Source organism: Pogoniulus pusillus, chromosome 26, assembly GCF_015220805.1.
Source record: "Pogoniulus pusillus isolate bPogPus1 chromosome 26, bPogPus1.pri, whole genome shotgun sequence".
In the NCBI taxonomy this organism is placed as follows: Eukaryota; Metazoa; Chordata; class Aves; order Piciformes; family Lybiidae; genus Pogoniulus; species Pogoniulus pusillus.
In genome coordinates, this window is record NC_087289.1 from 1,111,241 (window position 1) to 1,132,248 (window position 21,008).

The following is a 21,008-nucleotide window of genomic DNA, read 5'->3' on the forward strand; positions in this document are numbered from 1 at the left end:
TCTGAGAGGGAGAAGCAGCAGAGGAAGCAGACATGAATCTAAGCCTCATAATGTCCCTGCCCTGGGGCAAGCAGGGCTCAGAGCTGCCAGGGCTGGGGAAGGACCTTTTAAAGTCACCTGCTCCCATGCCTTGCAGTGAGCAGGGACATCATCCTGACACCTGCCCCTGCAGTGCTCAGCACAGGCAGGGAGCTGCTGGAGCAGGGCCAGAGGAGGCCACAGCAGTGCTGGCAGGGCTGGAAGGGCTCTGCTGGAGGCCAGGCTGGGAGAGCTGGGGGTGGGCAGCCTGGAGGAGAGAAGGCCATGCTGGTGCTGGGCTGCAGCCTCTCAGAAGGCTTTTGCAGGCAGAACAGCTCTGTGGTTCTGTGCAGTAGAAGCCTCCCTGGCACTCAGCAGGTTGGCACAGAAGCTGGGGGATCTTTGCTGCTGCTTTCCAAGCCTGTGCTGAGGAAAGCACAAACACAGAACTGCCAAAGGCTTCAGCCAAGGAGGGGAGTCCTGTGCTGGCCACAGGCTGCAAGTACTGCAGGACAGGCAGAGAGTGATCTAGGGGTGCTGGGAGAGAGGAGCTGCAGAGGAGGCAGCAGTGCCCAGGTGGGCAGCAGAGCCAATGGCATCCTGGGCTGGCTCAGGAGCAGTGTGGGCAGCAGCACAAGGGAGGTTCTTCTGCCCCTGTGCTCAGCACTGCTCAGGCCACCCCTGCAGTGCTGTGTCCAGTTCTGGGCTCCTCCATTGTAGAGAGATGTTGAGGTGCTGGAAGGTGTTGAGAGAAGGGCAGCAAGGCTGGGGAGGGGCCTGGAGCACAGCCCTGTGAGGAGAGGCTGAGGGAGCTGGGGGTGTGCAGCCTGCAGCAGAGGAGGCTCAGGGCAGAGCTCATTGCTGTCTGCAGCTGCCTGCAGGGAGGCTGTAGCCAGGTGGGGTTGGGCTCTGCTGCCAGGCACCCAGGGACAGAAGAAGGGGACACAGCCTCAAGCTGTGCCAGGGGAGATCTGTGCTGGATGTTTGGAGGAAGTTGTCGTCAGAGAGAGTGCTTGGCATTGGAATGGGCTGCCCAGGGAGGTGGTGGAGTTGCCATGCCTGGAGGCATTCAGGAGGAGGCTGCATGAGGCACTCGGTGCCAGGGGTTGGCTCAGCAGAAGGGTTTGGTAATAGGTTGGACTCGATGATCCTGAAGGTCTCTTCCACCCTGCTTAATTCTGTGCTTCTGTGTTTCTGTTTGCTGTAGCTGCCTTTCTGCTGCCTTGGGGTGACCTTCAGTCCCCACTGACCACAGCTCCCTCAGCTGCATCACTCAAACTGCTCTGAACTGATTTGTTTAACCTTCTCCTCCTCTTCTGGCCTCCAGGAGCGAGCCAGGAGGTGCCTGCTCTACCTGGTGAACCAGCTGGCCAACATGGAGCACTCCTTCCACCACCTGCTGCTGCTGGAGATCAAGAGCCTCACTGACTCCTTCTGCAGCATCCTGGGCACCCAGAGCAGAGACATCTACCGCATGAGCAACAGCTTCACTGCCATAGCCAAGCTGCTGCTGCGCCAGCTGGAGCATGGCAGTGCTGCTGCAGCCAGGTGAGCCTGCTCCTCGGGGGGCTGAGCCTGCTCCTGGGGGGCTGAGCCTGCTCCTGGGGGGCTGAGCCTGCTCCTGGGGGGCTGAGCCTGCTCCTCGACGTTTTGAGGCTGCTCCTTGGGGTGCTGAGGCTGCATCATGGTGCACCGAGGCTGGTTCTGAGAGCACTGAGCCTGGCTGGGGCACTTAGTGCCATGGTCTGGCTGATTGGCCAGGGCTGGGTGCTAGGTTGGGCTGTCTGAGCTTGGAGCTCTCTTCCAGCCTGCTTGCTTCTGTTGTAAGTGGACCCCAGCAATGCAGAGAGCTCCAGCTGCAGATCACTGAGTGATGCCAGGCTCCAGCATCACCACAGAGTGAGGCTGCTCCAGGAGATGAGCCCAGGGAAGCTGCTGAGCAGCACTGATGCAGCTCACTGATAGAAACTGGCTCCAAAGAAAGGATGGAGAAAAAAACAGGCTGAAAACATTTTGGGGGGAAGGGGGAGGGAGGGGGGGTGTATAGAAGAGTTGCTCTGCTCACTCAGCCTCTTTTTCACCCTGGCTCCAGAGGTTTAAACGTTTGGGGGCACAGTGAGCCCCTGCCTGTGAGTTAGTGCAGGGAGGGAGTCACTTCTGATTAGGGAGAGGCTTCTAAGTAGCCTTGGGTCTGCTGGAGCAGGGCAGGGGGGAGCAGTGATGCTTTGCAGTGTAAGACAGATGTCAGAAGGCTCCTAAGGAGAGCCCTGCAGACAGGCGGGGGTGGGTTGCAGCCAAAACGTTGAGGTCATTGGAGAAAGCAGTTGCTTGATGCCCTGGAGAGAGTTAAAAAGGGAAGAGCTGAAGAGCCCTGACAGATCCCTCAGGATCGCAGGATTGAGTGGGTTGGAACTGACCTCTGAGACCATCGAGTCCAACCTCTCACCTAACCCTTCTGATTAACCCCTGGCACTGAGTGCCTCATGCAGCCTCCTCTTAAACCCCTCTGGGTGACTCCACCACCTCCCTGGGCAGCCCATTCCAATGCCAATCACTCTTGCTGGGAAGAGCTTCCTCCTAACACCCATCCTGATCCTGCCCTGGCACAGCCCGAGCCTATGTCCCCTTGTTCTGTCCCTGGCAGCAGAGCCCAACCCCACCTGGCTACAGCCTCCCTGCAGGGAGCTGCAGGCAGCAATGAGCTCTGCCCTGAGCCTCCTCTGCTGCAGACTAAATGATGGAGCAGCCCCAGAGGGCATCTGAGCAGTGCTCAGCAAGAGCTAAAGGAGCTGTAGGGGGTAAGAGGCTGGGGCTAGGCTCTTGTCAGTGATGCCCAGAGACAGCACAAGGGGCAGAGGGCAAAACTGGAGCCCAGAAGGAGAAAGTTGTTTGCTGTGAGGGTGGTGGAGGCCTGGAGCAGGCTGCCCAGAGAGGCTGTGGAGTGTCCTTGTGTGGAGAGCTTCCAGCCCCCCCTGAGCCCAGAGCAGATCTTCCTCCATGCTGCTGCCTTTGCTGGGGTCACTTTCTGCCAGTCCCTGCTTTGGTTTTTCCTTTTCCTGTTGTCTTCCCCTGCCCCTCCCTGTCTCCCTCCCCCTTCCCAAAGGCAGAGGTTTCACTGTTGCCATCTCTCCCCACCACTTGTGCCCCATATTTGAGGGGCTACTTCCCTGTGCATTCCCTGAGCACAGGCACCCACACTTGCTCCATTCCTGCTGCCTCCACCCACAGGCAGCTGTAGGCTCATTCCCACCTCCAGTCCATTTCCAACCGTTCCTGTTTCTGCTCTTTGCCCACTGGAGCTCTGCCTGGTGATGCTGGAGGGCTGGGGAAATGCCCTCAGCTCAGTGCCTGGCTCCTGCCTTGCTGGCCTGGCTGTTTAGCATGTAGCAGGAGCGAGGGGGTGAGGAGCTTTGTCCTGTCTCTGCAAGTCAGCTCCTCCTGGCTTCCCCTCACCAACAGCCTGAGCCTTGGTGGAAGCTGATCCTGCTCCAGCAACCTCAGCAGCGTACCCAGCACCTCCTGCCAAGATTCCAGACAATAGTTGATTCTCCTGCTGCTGGAAGGGGAGGCAGCAGGACAGGCTGAGGCTGCCAGGGCACCCCAGTGCCTGGGCAGGGGGAGGGAGGCTGCACTGAATGCTTCATCTGGGCTCTGTGGTTTTGGCTTCTTGGAAGTTGATGTGAGGGTGAAGTGGGCACATGGTCCCCTGGGAATGAGACTCTGCCTCAGAGCTGTGGAATCTCAGCATGGCAGGGTTGGAAGGGACCAGTCCAACCTCTGCCAAAGCAGGGCACCCACAGCAGCTTGCCCAGCAGCACAGTGCCAGGGGGGTGGAAGCTCTCCACACAAGGACACTCCACAACCTCTCTGGGCAGCCTGTGCCAGGGTTCTGGGACCCTTCCAGTCAAGAAGTTCTCCCTTGTGCTGAGCTGGAACCTCCTGTGCTGCAGCTTCCATCCACTGCTGCTTGTCCTGCCCCTGGAAGCAGTGAGCAGAGCCTGTCCCCCCTCCTGCCCCCCAGCCCTCAGGTGGTTATAGACATTGATTAAATTCCCTCTCAGTCTTCTCTCCTCCAGACTCTCAGCCCCTGGTCCCTCAGCCTCTCCTCATCAGTGATCTCTTTGGGTCCCTTCCAGCCCCTGGCATCCTGTGCTCCCTCTGCCTGCTGCTCACACTGCTCTGGCTGCAGCCCAGGCTCTGGTTGCTCTCTGGGCTGCCAGAGCACACTGCTGGCTCATGCTGAGCTTCTCATCCACCAGCACCCCCAAACCCCTCTCTTCAGGGCTGCTCTCGAGCCAGGCGCTGCCCAGTTTGGGTTTGCCTTGACCCAGATGCAGGACCTTGCACAGCATCAGGGCTGCCAGAGGCAGAGTTCTGCTTTCTGCTCCCTTTAGGATGGAAAAGGAGGCTGATACAGAAGCTGTTGTGCCCCTGGATGGCTTCAGAGCTGCTGTGGATGAAAGTGAAGAAGATGAGAAGCTGCAAGTCAAGAGGCAGGCATTTGAGGAGAAGCTGACTGTGGACAGCAGCACTCCTGGCTCAGTGAGGAGATACAGCCTAGGGCAGGTCTCCAAGGAAGAGAGGAAGGACCTGAGGTTCAACAGGTATGGCTCTGCAGAAGGGCTGGGAGCAGCTCTGTCCTAACTCTTTGACTGCCCACTGAGAGCTGAGTCCATTGGCAGGAGGCCTCCAGGCATCAGGACTCTCATCTCACCCAAGTCCTGCCTCACTGAGGCTCAAAGCTGGAGAAAATCTGCCTAAGTTGTTCCTTTAACCTCTTCTGTGCCCCAAAAGAGCACAGGGGACAAGGCAATAATGGCACAGAGTGATGGCACCAGAAGGGAAGGTACAGAGACCTCCCTTGGGTGTCCTTGCCCATGGCACTTGGCAAATACTTGAGACAGATGTTGCCTGGCACAGCTGGGAGCCTGAGGGAAGAGCTCAGATAATCCCAGAGTCCCAGCAGGGTGGGGCTGGAAGGGACCTCTGGAGCTCAGCCAGCCCAGCCCTGCTCCAGCAGGGCACCCACAGCAGCTTGCCCAGCAGCACAATGCCCAGGGGGGGCTGGAAGCTCTCCACACAAGGACACTCCACAGCCTCTCTGGGCAGCCTGCTCCAGGCCTCCACCACCCTCACAACAAACAACTTTCTCCTCCTGCTCAGGTGGCACCTCCTGGGCTCCACTTTGTGCTCACTGCCCCTTGTGCTGTCCCTGGGCACTACTGAGCACAGCCTGGCCCCAGCCTCTTGCCCCCAGCCTTTAGCTGTTGCTGAGCATTGCTCAGCTGCCCTCTGGGGCTGCTCTTGTGCAGGCTCTCAGCCCCAGGGCTCTCAGCCTCTGCTGCTCCCAGAACTGATCCAGGCCCCTCAGCAGCTTTGCAGCCTGCCCTGGGCTCTCTCCAGCAGTTCCCTGAGCCTCTTGAGCTGGGGGGCCCAGAACTGCACCCAGAACTCCAGGTGAGGCTTGACTAGGTGCAGAGTGGAGGAGAAGGAGAACCTCCCTTGCCCTGCTGCCCACACTCTTCTTCATGTGCTCCAGGAGACCAGGCTCATCCATCCCAACCTATCCCCCAGCCCTGTCCCATCACTCAGAGCATGGCACTAAGTGTCTCATCCTTGGCTGCAACACCTCCAGGCACGGTGACTCCACCACCTCCCTGGGCAGCCCATTCCAGTGCCAATCACTCTCTCTGCCAACAACTTCCTCCTGACACCCAGCCTAGACCTGCCCTGGCACAGCTTGAGGCTGTGCCTCAAGAGCCATTGGCTCTGCTGCCCACCTGGGCACTGCTGCCTCCTCTGCAGCTCCTCTCTCCCAGCACCCCCAGGTCCCTCTCTGCCTGGCTGCTCTCAGCCACTCTGGCCCCAGCCTGTAGTGCTGCTTGGGGTTGTTGTGGCCAAAGTGCAGAACCCTGCACTTGGCCTTGTTCAGTCTCATCCCCTTGGCCTCTGCCCACCCATCCAGCCTGGCCAGGTCCCTCTGCAGAGCTCTCCTGCCCTCCAGCAGCCCCACAGCTGCTCCCATGTCATCTCAGAGCCTTTCTGCTCCCTGTTCCCCCAGGTCCAAGAGCCTGGCCCTGCACTGGCTGCGCACCAAGGCGCTGAGCTCCGAGAGCAGCCAGGAGCTGCCTGCTGGGCTCTCCTTCCCTGACATCTACCTCGCCCAGGGAGGTGACAAAGGGCCTCTGGGGCTTGATTCTGAAGCCATGCAGCTGGCAAATGCTTTGGTCTCACACCATGGCAGCTGCCAGCCAGAAGCAGGCGACTTGGATGAACCTCCTCCAGAAGAGGCCCTGGGAGGGAAGCAGGAGGCAGTGAGGAGCTCTGCGGAGCACCAGGACAAGCTCTACCTGCACTTGAAGGAGAACCTGGGCAGAGTGAAAGCCTATGTGATGGAGCTGGGGAGGAGAATCCCCATCCCTGAGCAGTGTCTCATAGAAGGTAAGAGCTCTGAGCCTCCCTGACTGCAGCTTGGGCACTGAACATGGGCTCAGCTGAGTGGGTGGCAAAAATCTGCTGGCACAGGGCTCAGGGAGGGGGAAATGGACTCCTCGCTGCAGGAGCAGCACTGAGGGGCTGGAGCAGGGCCAGGGGGGAGCAACAAGGCTGGGGAGGAGCAGCTGAGGGAGCTGGGGGTTCAGTCTGGACTGGGCACTGCTGAGGCTGCACCTCAAATCCAGAGCTGAGTTTTGAGCTGCTCACTTCAAGAACATTGAGAGGTTCACCTCCCTCATGCTGAAGGACTTCTTCCTCAGCTCCAGGCTCCCCCTTTCCACTTTGTTCCATTCCCCCCAGTCCTGTCACTCCCTGACAGCCTCAAAAGTCCCTCCCCAGCTTTCTTGTAGCCCCTTTCAGATCCTGTAAGGTCACAGTAAGGTCACCTGGGAGCCTTCTCTCCAGACTGCACAGCCCCAACGGCCTCAGTGTCTCCTGATGAGCAGAAAGCTGCTCCAAGGCGCTGCAGAAGGAGCTCTCTGTGGGCTGGGCTGGGCTGGAGCCTATCTCAACACCTGCCTTGGGGTTCTTCAATGCTTTCTGCCTGCGTCCTGGGTGGCTCTTTGCTTTCATGTGCTGGGTGTGTGAGGCTGCAGGGCAGGTGGGCTGTGAGGTGAGCCTTTGATGCTCCTCTTTGAAGCAGACAGCAGAGGTTGGGTGCTGGAGCCTCTTGCAGACACTTCCCTGCCTGCACCTAAGTGCTTGCTGGTGGCCATCAGCTGCCCACACTCCTTTGGTGGGCCAAGGAGTAGCTGCCTCATGAAATTAAACTCCAAAGGAGGCTGGGTGAGGTATTAGTGCCAGGGGTTAGTTAATCAGCAGGGTTTGGTGACAGATTGGACTGGATGCCCTCAGAGGTCTTTTCCAGCCTGCTTAATACTGTGATTCCCCTGCAGTTACACCACACAGCTGCAGCCACCAAACACCAACCTCTGGGCATCTGAGTCGTAGGATCAGAGTTGGCTTGGTTGGAAAAGCCCTCCAGGATCCTGGGGTCCAGCCACCCCCCCAACACCACTGTGCCCACTCAGCCATGCCTCCAGAGTGCCATGGCCACAGCTTGAACACCTCCAGGGGTGACCTTCTCAGAGGTCAGGGGACAGCAAAGCTGGTGAAGGGCCTGGAGAGCAGGGCTGGTGAGGAGCAGCTGAGGGAGCTGGAGGTGTCCAGCCTGGAGAAGACTGAGGGGAGACCTCACTGCTCTCTACTGCTCCTTGGAAGGGAGAGTCTGGGGCTGAGAGTCTGGAGAAGAGAAGACTGAGAGGGGATTTAACCAATGTCTGTAACCATCTGAGGCTGGGGGGCAGGAGGGGGGGACAGGCTCTGCTCACTGCTCCCTGGGACAGGACAAGCAGCAATGGGTGGAAGCTGCAGCACAGGGCAGTGGTGGAGTCCCCAAACCTGGAGGGACTTCCAAGCTGTGGTGCTGAGGGCCATGGCTCAGTGCTGGGGTGAGGCTTGGGCTGGGGGATTGGAAAGTTCTCTTCCAACCAAAAGGAGTCCCCAGCCCTGGAGGGGCTACAAAGCTGTGCAGATGTGGTGCTGAGTGCCATGGCTTGGTGGTGAGCAGGCAGTGCTGGGGTGAGGCTTGGGCTGGATGATCTTAAAGTTCTCTCCCAAACCAAACCATTCTGTGAGTCTCTGCCCTGTTTTGTGTAGCTGAAGCTGAAACTGCTGCATTAGAATCCTAGTTCTGTGCCCTGCCAGAGTTGGCTTTGGCAGTGCCACAAGATCCAGCTGAGACTTGAGCCCACTCTGATTTCTCTGCTGCAGCCTTGGTTAACCTCTGCCTGCAGCACAGAGCTCTTTGGCAGCTGCTGGGCTCCACCTTGCTGGGGCTCACCTTGAGCCCTGCCTGCTGGGAGGTTTGCAGCTTGTTCTTCCCTGGGTGTGTGCAGGTGGTGGATCCATGGCATGGGAGTGGCTGGGGGCAGAGGGCTCCCAGGCACAAGCTCTGGTGGCAGGTGGAGGACAGGTCCTTGCCTGCCACTCTGCTTCTCACTCTGCAGGTACCTGGGGTTAAAACGGCACCAGTGGTGCCTGCTGCTCACAGCATCAAGTGCCAGGTCTCTTCCAGCCTGGCTGATTCTGTGGCTCTGGCTAAGTGAGCTGCTGGAAAGAGGCATTTGGATACCAGGGGGTGATGAGGGGGTGAAACAATTGCTGAGGGCTTGGCACAGGCTGCCCAGGGAGCTGGTGGAGTCCCCATCCCTGGCGGTGCTCCAGAACCTTGGGGCCATGGTTTAGTGGCCACGGTGGGGTTGGGTTGCTGCTTGGACTGGATGGTTCTAGAGGCCTTTTCCAGCTCAAACAACTCTGATTCTTTGATTTCCAACCTCCTTTTTGGAAGGATAGAGCCCAGGGAGCTGTGGTGCAGCAGTCAGGCCTGGGGTTTTGGTTCCCCAGGTGTGAGGTCACTCACACCATAACCATTTCACAGCAGCAAGGCCACTGCTGGCTGCTTGGTGCCCTGCAAGGGGAAACACCAAACATTCAGTGGGATGGGTGACACAGTGCTGAGAGAGGAGGAGGTGGGAGTCAGGGGGGGAGAAACAGGTTGCAGGAGGCTGGCCCAAAATCTGGTTGTGATTATGGTTTCTGCTGTACTGGGAGATAATGGGTACCAGGTGCTGGTGGAGCTGGAAAAGCTCATTGCCCCCCTGCAGTGCTCACCCCTGCACCAGGCTGAGGCATTCCAGCATTCCACAGGCCAAGCCTTGATTGGGAACAGATGGACCTCAGGTCCTCCACTGGGATCACAAAGTCAGGCAGGCTCAGGCCAACCTTCCATAGCAGCACAGAATCAGGCAGGCTGGCAGAGAGCTCCAAGCTCAGCCAGCCCAACCTAGCACCCAGCCCTGCCCAACCAACCAGACCATGGCACTAAGTGCCCCAGCCAGGCTTGGCTGCAACACCTCCAGCCACAGAGACTCCACCACCTCCCTGGGCAGCCCATTCCAATGCCAATCACTCTCTCTGCCAGCAACTTCGGGGCACTGATTACTCTGCCCATGGCACTGACAAAGCTGTTTAGCAGCACTGGTGCCTGCACTGACCCCCAAGGGATGCCTGCTGCTGGCTGCTGCCTTCCCTCCAGCTGCTCCTGATGTGCTGCACTTTGCTTCTAGACACTGGCAGGAGCTGTGTGGCCAGGCTGTCCTTCAGCTGTCCCCTGAAGGGCCACTACTGCCTGTACAGCAAATCCACCTTCACCCTGCTCAGCCAGCAGCCTCCCCTCTGGATCCACATCATGTTCCTCTTCCAGCAGGTAGGTGCAGCTCTGCTCTTCTTCGCCTTCGGCGTGGGAATCGCCTGGCAGTGGTTTGAAGCCTGCAGGCAGCAGGATGGGTGGCAGTGTGGGTCTGCTTGAGGCTCTGCAGAGGGCACTGCCAGGCTGGCCCCCTGGGCTGGCCTCAACAGTCCTGCTCTTGGGGCACAGTGGCTGGAAACTGCCTGCTGGGAAGGACCTGGGGATGTTGACCAGCAGCAGCTTGGAGCAGTGTGCCCAGGTGGGCAAGAAGGGCACCAGCAGCCTGGCCTGCATCAGCAATGGTCTGGGCAGCAGGGGCAGGGCAGGGATTGTGCCCCTGTTCTGGGCACTGGTGAGGATGAATCCTGGGTTCAGTTTTGGGCTCCTCACTCCAAGGACATTGAAGGGTTGGAGCAGATCCTGAGAAGGGCAATGAGGGTGGGGAAGGGTCTGGAGAACAGGGCTGTGGAGGAGCAGCTGAGGGAGCTGGGAGGGGTTGAGCCTGGAGAAGAGGAGGCTGAGAGGAGACCTTCTGGTGCTCAACTCATTGAAAGAGGCTGGAGCCAGGTGAGGATTTGACCTCTTCTCCCCAGGAACAAGTGACAGGGCAAGAGGAAACAGCCTCAAGCAGCCCCAGAGTGGGATTGGGTTGGAGATGAGGAACAATTTCTTTGCTGCAAGAGTGGCCAGGGACTGGCACAGGCTGCCCAGGGAGGTAGTGGAGTCCCCAGCCCTGGAGGTGTGCCAGAAGCCTGTGGCCACGGCACCTGGGGCCTTGGTGGTGTTGTCTCAGAGGCTGCACTCAATGACCTCAGAGGTCTTTTCCAACCAAAACCATTCTCTGCTTCTAGACTCTGGTTCCATTGCCTGCAGCAGGCAGGACAGCAGCCCTGGCAGCAGGCACTGGGGGGCTGCCCAGCATGTCCCTTTCTACACCTTCCCTGCAGCCAGATTTGCCTCTCAGGGACTAATTTAGCCACGTTCTTGTGCAGCCTGGCTGCCTGGAGCTGCCCACTGCTGCCTCTGCACTCAGACTCCTACACAAGAGGCAGTTCCTGACAGCTCAGCTGGAAAAATGCACTCCCTGAGCCAGGATCAAATTCCTGCTTTGGGTCTGTCTGCATCCATTGGATGCCAGACAGGGGGATTAGGCCTTCTGGGTGTCTGCTGAGCAGGAGAAGGAACATCCACCTCCAGGAAGCCCTGAAAGGACATTGCTCACGTTGTGAAATCGAGGACATGAAGGAGGGAATAATCCCAGCCCCTTCTCCTGGCTCCTGCCCCAGCTGCAGCTCTTAATTCTGAGGTCATGCAGCAGACGTGAGAGGGGCAGAGATGCTGATGGCCTTCAGCTGCAGCAGGGTTCCAGGAACCTGCCTCTGGGGCACTGTGTACAGCAGCAGCCCCACGATGGGGAAATACCAGCTCCAGCTTGGACAGGGCTTTGGGCAAGCTGCTCCAGAGGGATCTCAGAGCTCATCTACTCCAAGCTCCCTGCCGTGGCTGGGAGCTCCTCTCAACCAGACTCAGCTGCTCAGGTCCTCATCCAACCTGGCCTTGAGCACCCCCAGGCAGGAGGCAGCCACAGCCTCCCTGGGCAGCCTGTGCCAGGCTCTCAGCACCCTCACACTCAACAGCTTCTTCCTCAGCTCCACTCTCCCCTGCTCTGCCTCAGCTCCAAACCATTGCCCTTGGCCTGGCTCAGACCCCCTCAGCACAAGTCCCTCTGCAGCCTTCCTGCAGGCTCCCTTCAGGCACTGGCAGCAGCTCTGAGGTCTCCCTGAGCCTTCTCCTCTGCTGGCTGCACCCCCCCAGCTCCCTCAGCCTGTGCTCAGAGCAGAGCTGCTCCTCTGCAGCATCTCTGTGGCCTGCTGACTGCTCACAGGGCAGGAGCTAAGCCCTGGTGGCTCCTGGCTGCCAGCCCAAGATGCTGTTTCTGAGTGGGGAAGGCTCAGGTGCCTGAGCTGCTGCTTTGCCTGTTCCCTGCAGAGCCTGCTTGCAGAGCCTCTGTCCACGCAGAGTGGCTCTGTCCAGGTCCTTAAGGCCCTGTGGGAGAAGACACAGCTGAAGGGGACTCAGAGTTTTGAAGCTGCCATGATCCAGTCCACGTTTCCACACCAGAAGGTAAGCTGTGGTTTGCCCTCAGAGAGCAAAGCAGCAGCAGAACTTTGTCCTGGCTCTGCCCAGCGGTGCAGAGACCTCCCTGGTCACTGCAGCAAGGCTGTGCTGTGCTCAAGCCATGGAAACCAACCCTCTGGCCATGCCCCTTCCCCTTCTGCCTCACACCTGGCATCTGCCAAGCCTTTCTGCTTAGTGCCATGCCCGAGGTGGAGGGAGGTGAGTTGAGAACTGGCTGAAGGTCACAGCTCAGAGGGTTGCACAGGGTCTAGTTGGAAGCCTCTGACTCATGGTGCTCCTCGGGGGTCAGGAGTGGCTCAACAGCTTCATCATTCTCCCTCCCTGGAGGTATTCCAGAGCTGCCTGGATGTATCCCTGTAGGAGCTGCTCCAGGGGATGCTGCTGTGGCAGGGTTGGGCAGGATGAGCTTTGGAGGTCCCCTCCAGCCCCTGCCATTCTGTGAGTCTGTGCTCAACGAGCTGGAGGAAAGGACTGAGTGCAGCCTCGGGCACTTTGCTGCTGGTGCCAGGCTGGGAGCAGAGGCTGGCACCCCCAGGCTGTGCCAGCCCTGTTCAGGCTGCAGAGCTGGGGCAGAGCAACCTCAGGAAGTGCAACCAGGGCAAGGGCAGGGTCCTGCTCCTGGGGAGGAGCAGCAGGGGAGGGGGAACCTGACGGAGTGCAGCTCCAAGGAGAAGCAGCTGGCAGTGCTGGGGGACAGCAAGGTCAGCATGAGCCAGCAATGTGTCCCTGGGACCCAGCAGGCCAGTGGGGTCCTGGGGTGCAGCAAGAAGTGTGTGGGCAGCAGGGCAAGGGAGGTTCTCCTCACATTCTACTCTGCCCCAGTGAGGCTACCTCTGGAGTGCTGGGGCCAGCTCTGGGCTCCCCAGCTCAAGAGGCTCAGGGAAGTGCTGGAGAGAGCCCAGGGCAGGCTGCAGAGCTGCTGAGGGGCCTGGAGCAGCTCTGGGAGCAGCAGAGGCTGAGAGCCCTGGGGCTGAGAGCCTGCACAAGAGCAGCCCCAGAGGGCAGCTGAGCAATGCTCAGCAACAGCTAAAGGCTGGGGGCAAGAGGCTGGGGCCAGGCTGTGCTCAGTGGTGCCCAGGCACAGCACAAGGGGCAGTGGGCACAAAGTGGAGCCCAGGAGGTGCCACCTGAGCAGGAGGAGAAAGTTGTTTGTTGTGAGGGTGGTGGAGGCCTGGAGCAGGCTGCCCAGAGAGGCTGTGGAGTGTCCTTGTGTGGAGAGCTTCCAGCCCCCCCTGGGCACTGTGATCCATCACAGGGGGTCTGGAACCAGATGATCTTTAAGGTCCCTTCCCACAGCTTCTGTGGCCCTCTCCTGGGCGAGTTGCTGTGGGTGCCTCTGCCTCAGCAGTGGGGCTGGAGTGGCTGCTCTGCATGGGTCCCTTCCAGCCCCTCCGTGCTGGGGCCCCGGGGTCTGGCCCGGGCTGTGGCTGGCAGTGTGGTGGGAGCTGGCTCCTGGCACTCACATCCCCTTCCTCTGGGCAGCATCTGCCTGCCCACCAGCAACATTCCTGCAAGGCAGCAGCAAAGCACTTCCAGATGCTCAGCCCTGCAGGCTGCCCTCGGGTTGCCTCCCAGCTCTGTGTCCGAGGGCAGTGGGAAGAGGCAGGCAGCCTGGGGAGCTGCCTGCTGCATTCCTGGGGCTGGCTCAGGCTGTGTCAGAGGAGCGAGCTGGGCACTGCTTCCCCAGCCCCCTGTGCTGCCTGAGCAGACCTGCCTTGTGCTGCAGCACAGCACTCCACCTGCTGAAGCCTCTGCTGGCTCTCTTCTTGCCTTGCCTTTGCCTGCTGCCTGACTTTATGGGGCAGAAGGGAACCACTGCGTTGCCCCAGCAGAGCCACTCAAGCTCCCGAGGTGATGGAGCAGGGAGGGGGAGAGAAAAATCTCTCCTCTCCAATGAGCCTTTTTGCCCTGCCCTGCTTCCCCTGCTGAAGCAAGTGGATGGTTGGAAGCAGAGCAGAGCACAGAGTGGGAAAGAAGGATTGCTGCAGTGACCTTTCAGGGGCCTTTGTTCTCTTCCAGTCTTGACCTGGCTCATGATGGCCACTAAAAAGATCCTTTTGCAGGCTGAGGACAGCTCTGAGGCTGTTCTCATCCCCACACCCTGGCTGACAGCCTGGGGGCAGCTCCTGAGCATCGATCTGCGCTGTTAGGGGTGAGGGTGCAGCAGATCAGCTCCTGAGGGAGTTTGCTTCGGTTCCTTGCTGACCCAGGACCTGGACCACCTGCAGATGCACCTGGAGGAGCTGAGGTTCTTTGATTTGTTTGGCTACAGCGAGGCAGCAGGGACCTGGCAGTGCTTCATGTGCAACAACCCAGAGAAGGCAACAGGTGAGTGCTCAACCTGCTGGGCTCTGCCTCCTGCTGCTGGAATTGGGGTGGGCTGAGGATGGGGACAAGCTCATAGAGAAGGGCTTTAGGAGGTCCTGAGGGGCTGCTTCTGAGGCTCTCTGGTCCCCATGGGCTTTAGGAGGTCCTGTGGAGCTGCTTCTGAGGCTCTCTGGTCCCCATGGGCTTTAGGAGGTCCTGTGGAGCTGCTTCTGAGGCTCTCTGGTCCCCGTGGGCTTTAGGAGGTCCTGTGGAGCTGCTTCTGAGGCTCTCTGGTCCCCATGGGCTTTAGGAGGTCCTGTGGAGCTGCTTCTGAGGCTCTCTGGCCCCCATGGGCTTTAGGAGGTCCTGTGGAGCTGCTTCTGAGGCTCTCTGGTCCCCGTGGGCTTTAGATCAGTCTGCTGCAGTTCAGGGCAATGACCTTTTTCCTGGCTGCTTTCTGCCACTCTGGAGCAGTCTGCACAGTGATGGCCAAGAACTGTGAAGCCCTTGGCCAAGCCCTTGCCTAATGAGGGCTGTCTCAGCTCTTCATGCTCCCAGCTAACAGCTCTGCTGAGGTCATTGAACCCTGCAGTCAGTGAGCCCTGCCAGGGTGGCACAGCCTCTGCTGCAGGCTGGGCTGCCTGTGCTTCTTCCATGGCTCCTTGACCACCTTCTTCCTTCCACAACAGCCACAAAAGCCTCAACAACCAGCCAAGAAATCATGCACTGAGCTGAAATTTCATCTCTGGCTCTTGGCTGTCCATCCAGCAGTGCCAGAACCAGAGAATCACAGAACTAGGCAGGGTGGAAAAGACCTCTGAGGTCATTGAGCCCAACCTGTCACCTAACACCTTCTAACTGACTAACCCCTGGCACCAAGCACCTCATGCAGCCTCCTCTTAAGCACCTCCAGGGATGGGGATTCCACCAAGCTGCAATGAAAGCAGCTCTGTCTCCCTCCCAGGGTCACAGCTGCAGGAAAGAGCTTTTGCTCTGTTGAGACACTAAGCTCCTCCAAAGGGGCAGTGAGCAGCGACCTCCTGCAGGACCAAACAAGTGCTGGGCACTGGGCAGGCTGCACCTCAGCTCCTGAGTTCAGTTTTAGGCTTCTGGCTTCAAGAAGGACATTGGGAGGCTGGAGGGGGACCAGAGGAGGGCAGCAAAGGTGGGGAAGGGTCTGGAGAACAGGGCTGGGGAGCAGCAGCTGAGGGAGTGCAGTGTGGAGCAGAGGAGGCTCAGGGCAGAGCTCATTGCTCTCTGCAGCTCCCTGAGAGGAGGCTGCAGCCAGGTGGGGCTGGGCTCTGCTGCCAAGGAACAAGTGGGCAAGAGGAAACAGCCTCAAGTTGCATCAGGGGAGGTGCAAGGAAGAATCATAGAACCAAGCAGGCTGGAAGAGAACTCCAAGCTCATCCAGCCCAACCTAGCACCCAGCCCTGGCCAACCAACAACAGGAGGAAATGGCCTCAAGCTGCCCCAGGGGAGGTTGAGGTTGGACATGAAGAACAATTTCTTCCCCAAAAGGGTTGTCAAGGCCTGGCCCAGGCTGCCCAGGTCAGTCCCCATCCCTGGAGGGGCTTCCAAGCTGTGCAGCTGTGGTGCTGAGGGACATGGCTCAGTGCTGGGGTAAGGCTTGGGCTGGGGGATTGGAAAGTTCCTTTCCTACCAGAAGGATTCTGTGTTTGAGGCTGGCCAAGGGCAAGAGGAATTGGGCACAGGATATTTTTGAGCTGTAATCTCCTTCTTCGTGAGCATTACTCTGAGTTTTCTTGAAGAAGGGCTCAGCTGTGGAGCTCAGGATCTGCTTCTCAGCTCTGAAAGCCCTCAGCAGGCCAAGCAATGTGTTCTTGAGTGGGTGAGGTGAAAGCTCAGGTGCAGGAAAGGAGCATTTGGCACTAGGGAGAGGATCCAGAGGTTCATAGAATGGCTTGGGTTGGGAGAGACTTTCAGGATCATCCATCTCCCACCAAGCCCAGGGTGCTCAGGGCCTCATCCAGCCTGGTTCTGAACACCTCCAGGGAGGTTGTGGAGCACAGAAGCACAGAATGTGATCAAAGATCACATTGGGTGCTTCTGTGCTCCACAACCTCCCTGGGAAACCTGTGCCAGTGTCTCACCACCCTCAACCTGTGCCAGTCTCTCCCCCACCCTCACCTCCACTGTGTCCATTCCCTCCCCCCCTTGACCTGCTGAGCATCCTCAAAACATCTCTCTGCATTCCCTTGGAGAGCTCAGATACCTTTGAACAGCACTCATGGAATTTATCCCTCTCAGCAATGCTGTTTAGCAACCAAATTCCTCTTCCAGGAAGGAATTCAGAGGCAAATTCTTCTCTTGCTATTGTCCTTTTGTTTGCTAACCTTGGGGGTTGGTTGCATTTTTGGGGTGGAGGGGAGGCTGCTGTGTTGCAAGAGGCCTTTGAATGTATCCTTGGGGCCTTCAGCTTCCTCTTGGATGCCTCATCCAGGGATGGGAAAGGTTTTGGGGGATGTGACTGGGAGGAATTTTTTGGAGCCAACCCTTTGGAGGTGGAGTTTGTGAGGCAAGAGGCAGTTAGGCTTAAGCAATGCGAGCTGAAGGGGGTGAGTCTGGCCAGGCAGGAGCTAATTGACCACCTGACAGATGCTGGGAAGGGCTCCAGGTCAAACAGCACAGTGCAGCCCAAGGGGCAGTGGTGGAAGCTGAGGCAGAGGAAGGTCCATGTAAACCTGAGGAGGATTTTCCCCTGTGAGGGTGCAGAGCCCTGGAGCAGGCTGCCCAGGGGGGCTGTGGAGTCTCCCTCTCTGGAGCTATCCAAACCCTGCCTGGATGTGTTGCTGTGTGACCTGCTCTGGGTGCTCCTGCCCTGGCAGGGCTTGGACTGGCTGAGCTCTGGAGCTCCCTTCCTGCCCCTGGCATGCTGTGATTCTGTGGAATAACCTCCTGGCTGTGTGCTCCCCTCCCCAGTGCTCAACCAGGAGGGGCAGCCCCTGATGGAAGGCAAGCTGAAGGAGAAGCAGGTCCGCTGGAGGTTCATCAAGCGCTGGAGGACTCGCTACTTCACCCTGGCTGGCAACCAGCTGCTCTTCAGGAGAGGCAAATCTGTGAGCCACAGCAACCTCACTTTGGCTTTCCCTCCCTCCCTCCTCCCCAACACCCCAAGCTCCCCTCCTGGCACACACCAAGTCTCACCCCCACCTGAGGAGAAACTTCTTTGCAGGCTGCCAGGAGAGGTTGTGGAGTCTCTTTCTCTGGAGACGTTCAAGGCCCATCTGGATGTGGTCCTGTGGGATGGCACAAGGGGCAGTGGGCACAAAGTGGAGCCCAGGAAGTGCCACCTGAGCAGGAGGAGAAAGTTGTTTGTTGTGAGGGTGGTGGAGGCCTGGAGCAGGCTGCTCAGAGAGGCTGTGGAGTGTCCTTGTGTGGAGAGCTTCCAGCCCCCCCTGGGCACTGTGATCCACCACAGGGAGTTTGGAACCAGATGACCTTTAAGGTCCCTCCCCACACCTCCTGTGACCCTCTCCTGGGCAAGCTGCTGTGGGTGCCCTGCTTGAGCAGGGGCTGGACTGGCTGAGCTCCAGAGCTTCCCCTGTGCTCAGCACTGGTGAGGCTCTGACTTGAGTACTGTGCTCTGGTTTGGGCTCCTCAGTCCAAGGAAGATCAAAGACCACATTGTGTGCTTCTGTGCTCCACAGCCTCCCTGGGCAGCCTGTGCCAGCCTCTCCCTGCCTTCACTCTCAACTCCATCTTTCAACTCATCTCCAGCCTCAATCTGCCATTTCCTTATTCATAGAACAGTTTGGGTTGGAAGGGACCTTCAAGCTCATCCAGTTCCAAACCCCCCTTGCCACGCCCAGGGACACCTCCCACCAAGCTCAGGTTGCTCAAGGCCTCATCCAAGCTGGCCTTGAACACCTCCAGGGATGGGGACTCCACCACCACCTCCCTGGGCAGCCTGTGCCAATCCCTGACCACTCTTGCAGCAAAGAAATTTTTCCTCCTCTCCAACCTAAGCCTCCCCTGGCACAATTTCTGGACATTTCCTCTTCTGTCACCTGAGACTGGGGAGCAGAGCTCAACTCCCCCCTGGGCCTGACCTCCTTTCAGGGAGCTGTCAAGAGCAGGAAGGTCTCCCCTCAGCCTCCTCTTTCCCTCCCTCAGCTGCTCCTCCTCTGAGGGCAGCACAAGGCAGTGCCTGGTTTGCAGGAGCTCCTCAGCTTGCGGTGTTCCCAAGCCTCCCCTGCAGGGCAGGACCATGTGGAAGAGGAGCCAGAAGTGAAGGGCAGGGGTGGAGGGCAGAGATCAGGCAGAAGGTGGCTCTAGAAGCACAGCTGCTGGCTCAACATCTGTCCTGGAGGAGCCAAGAGACTGCAGTGTGGGCACGAAGCTGCTGTTGGTGGAATGCCAGGAGGAGCTTTTGAGTGTCCTCCGTGCCCAGAAGGTGGGCAGGGGCAGGGCAGCTGGCTTGGGGTAGCTGTACTCGTGGAAGGGAATGAGCCTGACTGGGTTTGCCAGGTCTCCCTGGGGCTTCTGCACACCCTCAGCTGCTCCTCCCCAGCCCTGCTCTCCAGACCCTGCCCCAGCTTGCTTGTCCTGGCAGAAGCTCTGCCAGTCGCTGTCCCTGCTGCCTGCGGGCGGAGGGGAGGGTCGGACACGGTGCCCCTTGAAGGTGCCTTCCAGGCCATTGCCTGGTGCCAGCAGCTGTGCCCTCTGTCCCGTCTGCTGCAGAAGGACGACCCCGACGAGTGCCCCCTGGAGCTCAGCAAGGTGCAGAGCGTCAGAGTGGTGGCGAAGAAGCGCCGGGACCGCAGCCTGCCGCGGGCCTTCGAGATCTTCACCGACAGCAGGAGCTACGTGCTCAAGGCCAAGGACCAGAGGGATGCCCAGGAGTGGCTGCAGTGCCTCAACGTGGCTGTGGCACAGGCCAGGGAGCGCCAGAGCCGAGAGGCCACCACCTACCTGTAGAGCTGCTGCCACCTCCATGGCTGTGCCAGCAAACCAACCCTGGGTGCAGAGCATCTCTGTAGTGCTGCTGGCACCTCCTTGGCTGTGCCAGCAAACCAACCCTGGGTGCAGAGCATCTCTGTAGTGCTGCTGGCACCTCCATGGCTGTGCCAGCAGACCAGCCCTGGGTGCAGAGCATCTCTGTACTGTTGCTGCCACCTCCATGGCCCTGCCAGCAAACCAACCCTGGGTGCAGAGCATCTCTGTAGTGCTGCTGGCACCTCCATGGCTGTGCCAGCAGACCAGCCCTGGGTGCAGAGCATCTCTGTACTGTTGCTGCCACCTCCATGGCCCTGCCAGCAAACCAACCCTGAGTGCAGAGCACCTCTGTAGAGCAGCTGGCACAGGTGAGTGCAGAGCTGGGTGTGAAGCATCCCACTGCCAGGAACCTCTCTTGCCTCCGGGAGCCCTGCCAGCTGCTGAGCTATGCCATGTGTTGGCACGGGGCCGGAGGAGGTCTGTGGGAGCTTGGGGCAGGGCTGGACTCGGCAGGTGTGCTCCAGCGCTGGGTGCTGCGGCTCCCGGGGGCGCAGGAGCAGGGCGAGGCGCTGCAGCGGCGCCAGGCGGAGTGCTCCCTGCGGCGGCAGGGGCAGCTGCCAGCGCCGGGGCAGCAGCGCAGCTCGCAGCAGCTGCCAGCGCCAGGGCTGCAGCACAGCTCGGGGCAGCTGCCAGCGCCAGGGCTGCAGCGCAGCTCGCAGCAGCTGCCAGCGCCAGGGCTGCAGCACAGCTCGGGGCAGCTGCCAGCGCCAGGGCTGCAGCGCAGCTCGCAGGAGCTGCCAGCGCCGGGGCAGCAGCGCAGCTCGCAGCAGCTGCCAGCGCCAGGGCTGCAGCGCAGCTCGCAGCAGCTGCCAGCGCCGGGGCAGCAGCGCAGCTCGCAGCAGCTGCCAGCGCCGGGGCAGCAGCGCAGCTCGCAGCAGCTGCCAGCGCCGGGGCAGCAGCGCAGCTCGCAGCAGCTGCCAGCGCCGGGGCTGCAGCGCAGCTCGCAGCAGCTGCCAGCGCCAGGGCAGCAGCGCAGCTCGCAGCAGCTGCCAGCGCCGGGGCTGCAGCGCAGCTCGCAGCAGCTGCCAGCGCCGGGGCTGCAGCGCAGCTCGCAGCAGCTGCCAGCGCCGGGGCTGCAGCGCAGCTCGCAGCAGCTGCCAGCGCCGGGGCAGCAGCGCAGCTCGCAGCAGCTGCCAGCGCCGGGGCAGCAGCGCAGCTCGCAGCAGCTGCCAGCGCCGGGGCTGCAGCGCAGCTCGCAGCAGCTGCCAGCGCCGGGGCAGCAGCGCAGCTCGCAGGAGCTGCCAGCGCCGGGGCAGCAGCGCAGCTCGCAGCAGCTGCCAGCGCCGGGGCAGCAGCGCAGCTCGCAGCAGCTGCGCTCAGAAGCCAGCCTGCAGCCCCGACCCTCTGCTTCTGGGGTGCTGTAGCCGCCGCTGAGAGCCTTGGAGAGCCCAAGGACCTCCTGCTCTGCTCAGTCACTTTCTGTCTGTCCCCAAAGATCCATTTCCTTCTCCTTCAACCTGAGTGAAGCTGCTTCTTTTGCTCTTTGTATGGGGGGGGGGGGATCAGATTCGCTGCTTCCTGAGAGTCTTGAAAGATTTCCTAGTGAATATTTAACTCTTTTTATCCCCCCCTTTTTTCCCTGCTTGACTATCTAACTCCATTTATCCCCCCCCCTTTTTTTTCTGCTAGAATATTTAACTCCTTTGATTTCTCTTCCCCCCTCTCTTTTTTCCTGCTTGAATATTTAACTCTTTCTATCCTCCCCTCTTTTTTTTCTGCTTGAATATTGGAATCCTTTTATTCCCCACCCCCCCTTTTCCTTCTTCAATATTTAACTCCT

At 59.6% G+C, this 21,008-nt stretch overlaps 1 protein-coding gene across 4 annotated transcripts in view; it reads left to right on the forward strand.

Moving 5' to 3' along the window:
- VEPH1 (ventricular zone expressed PH domain containing 1) overlaps positions 1-19,233 on the forward strand; it is a 66,302-nt gene extending 47,069 nt beyond the window's left edge. For 2 of the 4 annotated variants that reach the window (XM_064165018.1, XM_064165021.1), the window contains 7 exons: positions 1,346-1,566; positions 6,080-6,459; positions 9,642-9,781; positions 11,753-11,887; positions 14,113-14,230; positions 17,153-17,289; positions 18,914-19,233. In XM_064165018.1, the coding sequence (XP_064021088.1) occupies positions 1,346-1,566; positions 6,080-6,459; positions 9,642-9,781; positions 11,753-11,887; positions 14,113-14,230; positions 17,153-17,289; positions 18,914-19,150 (1,368 nt within the window). In that variant the 3' untranslated portion in view covers positions 19,151-19,233. Of the gene's footprint in view, positions 1-1,345; positions 1,567-4,412; positions 4,623-6,079; positions 6,460-9,641; positions 9,782-11,752; positions 11,888-14,112; positions 14,231-17,152; positions 17,290-18,913 lie in introns of all 4 variants that reach the window. The other 2 variants (XM_064165023.1, XM_064165019.1) reach the window with 2 other exon arrangements.
- Positions 19,234-21,008: the final 1,775 nt, after the last annotated feature.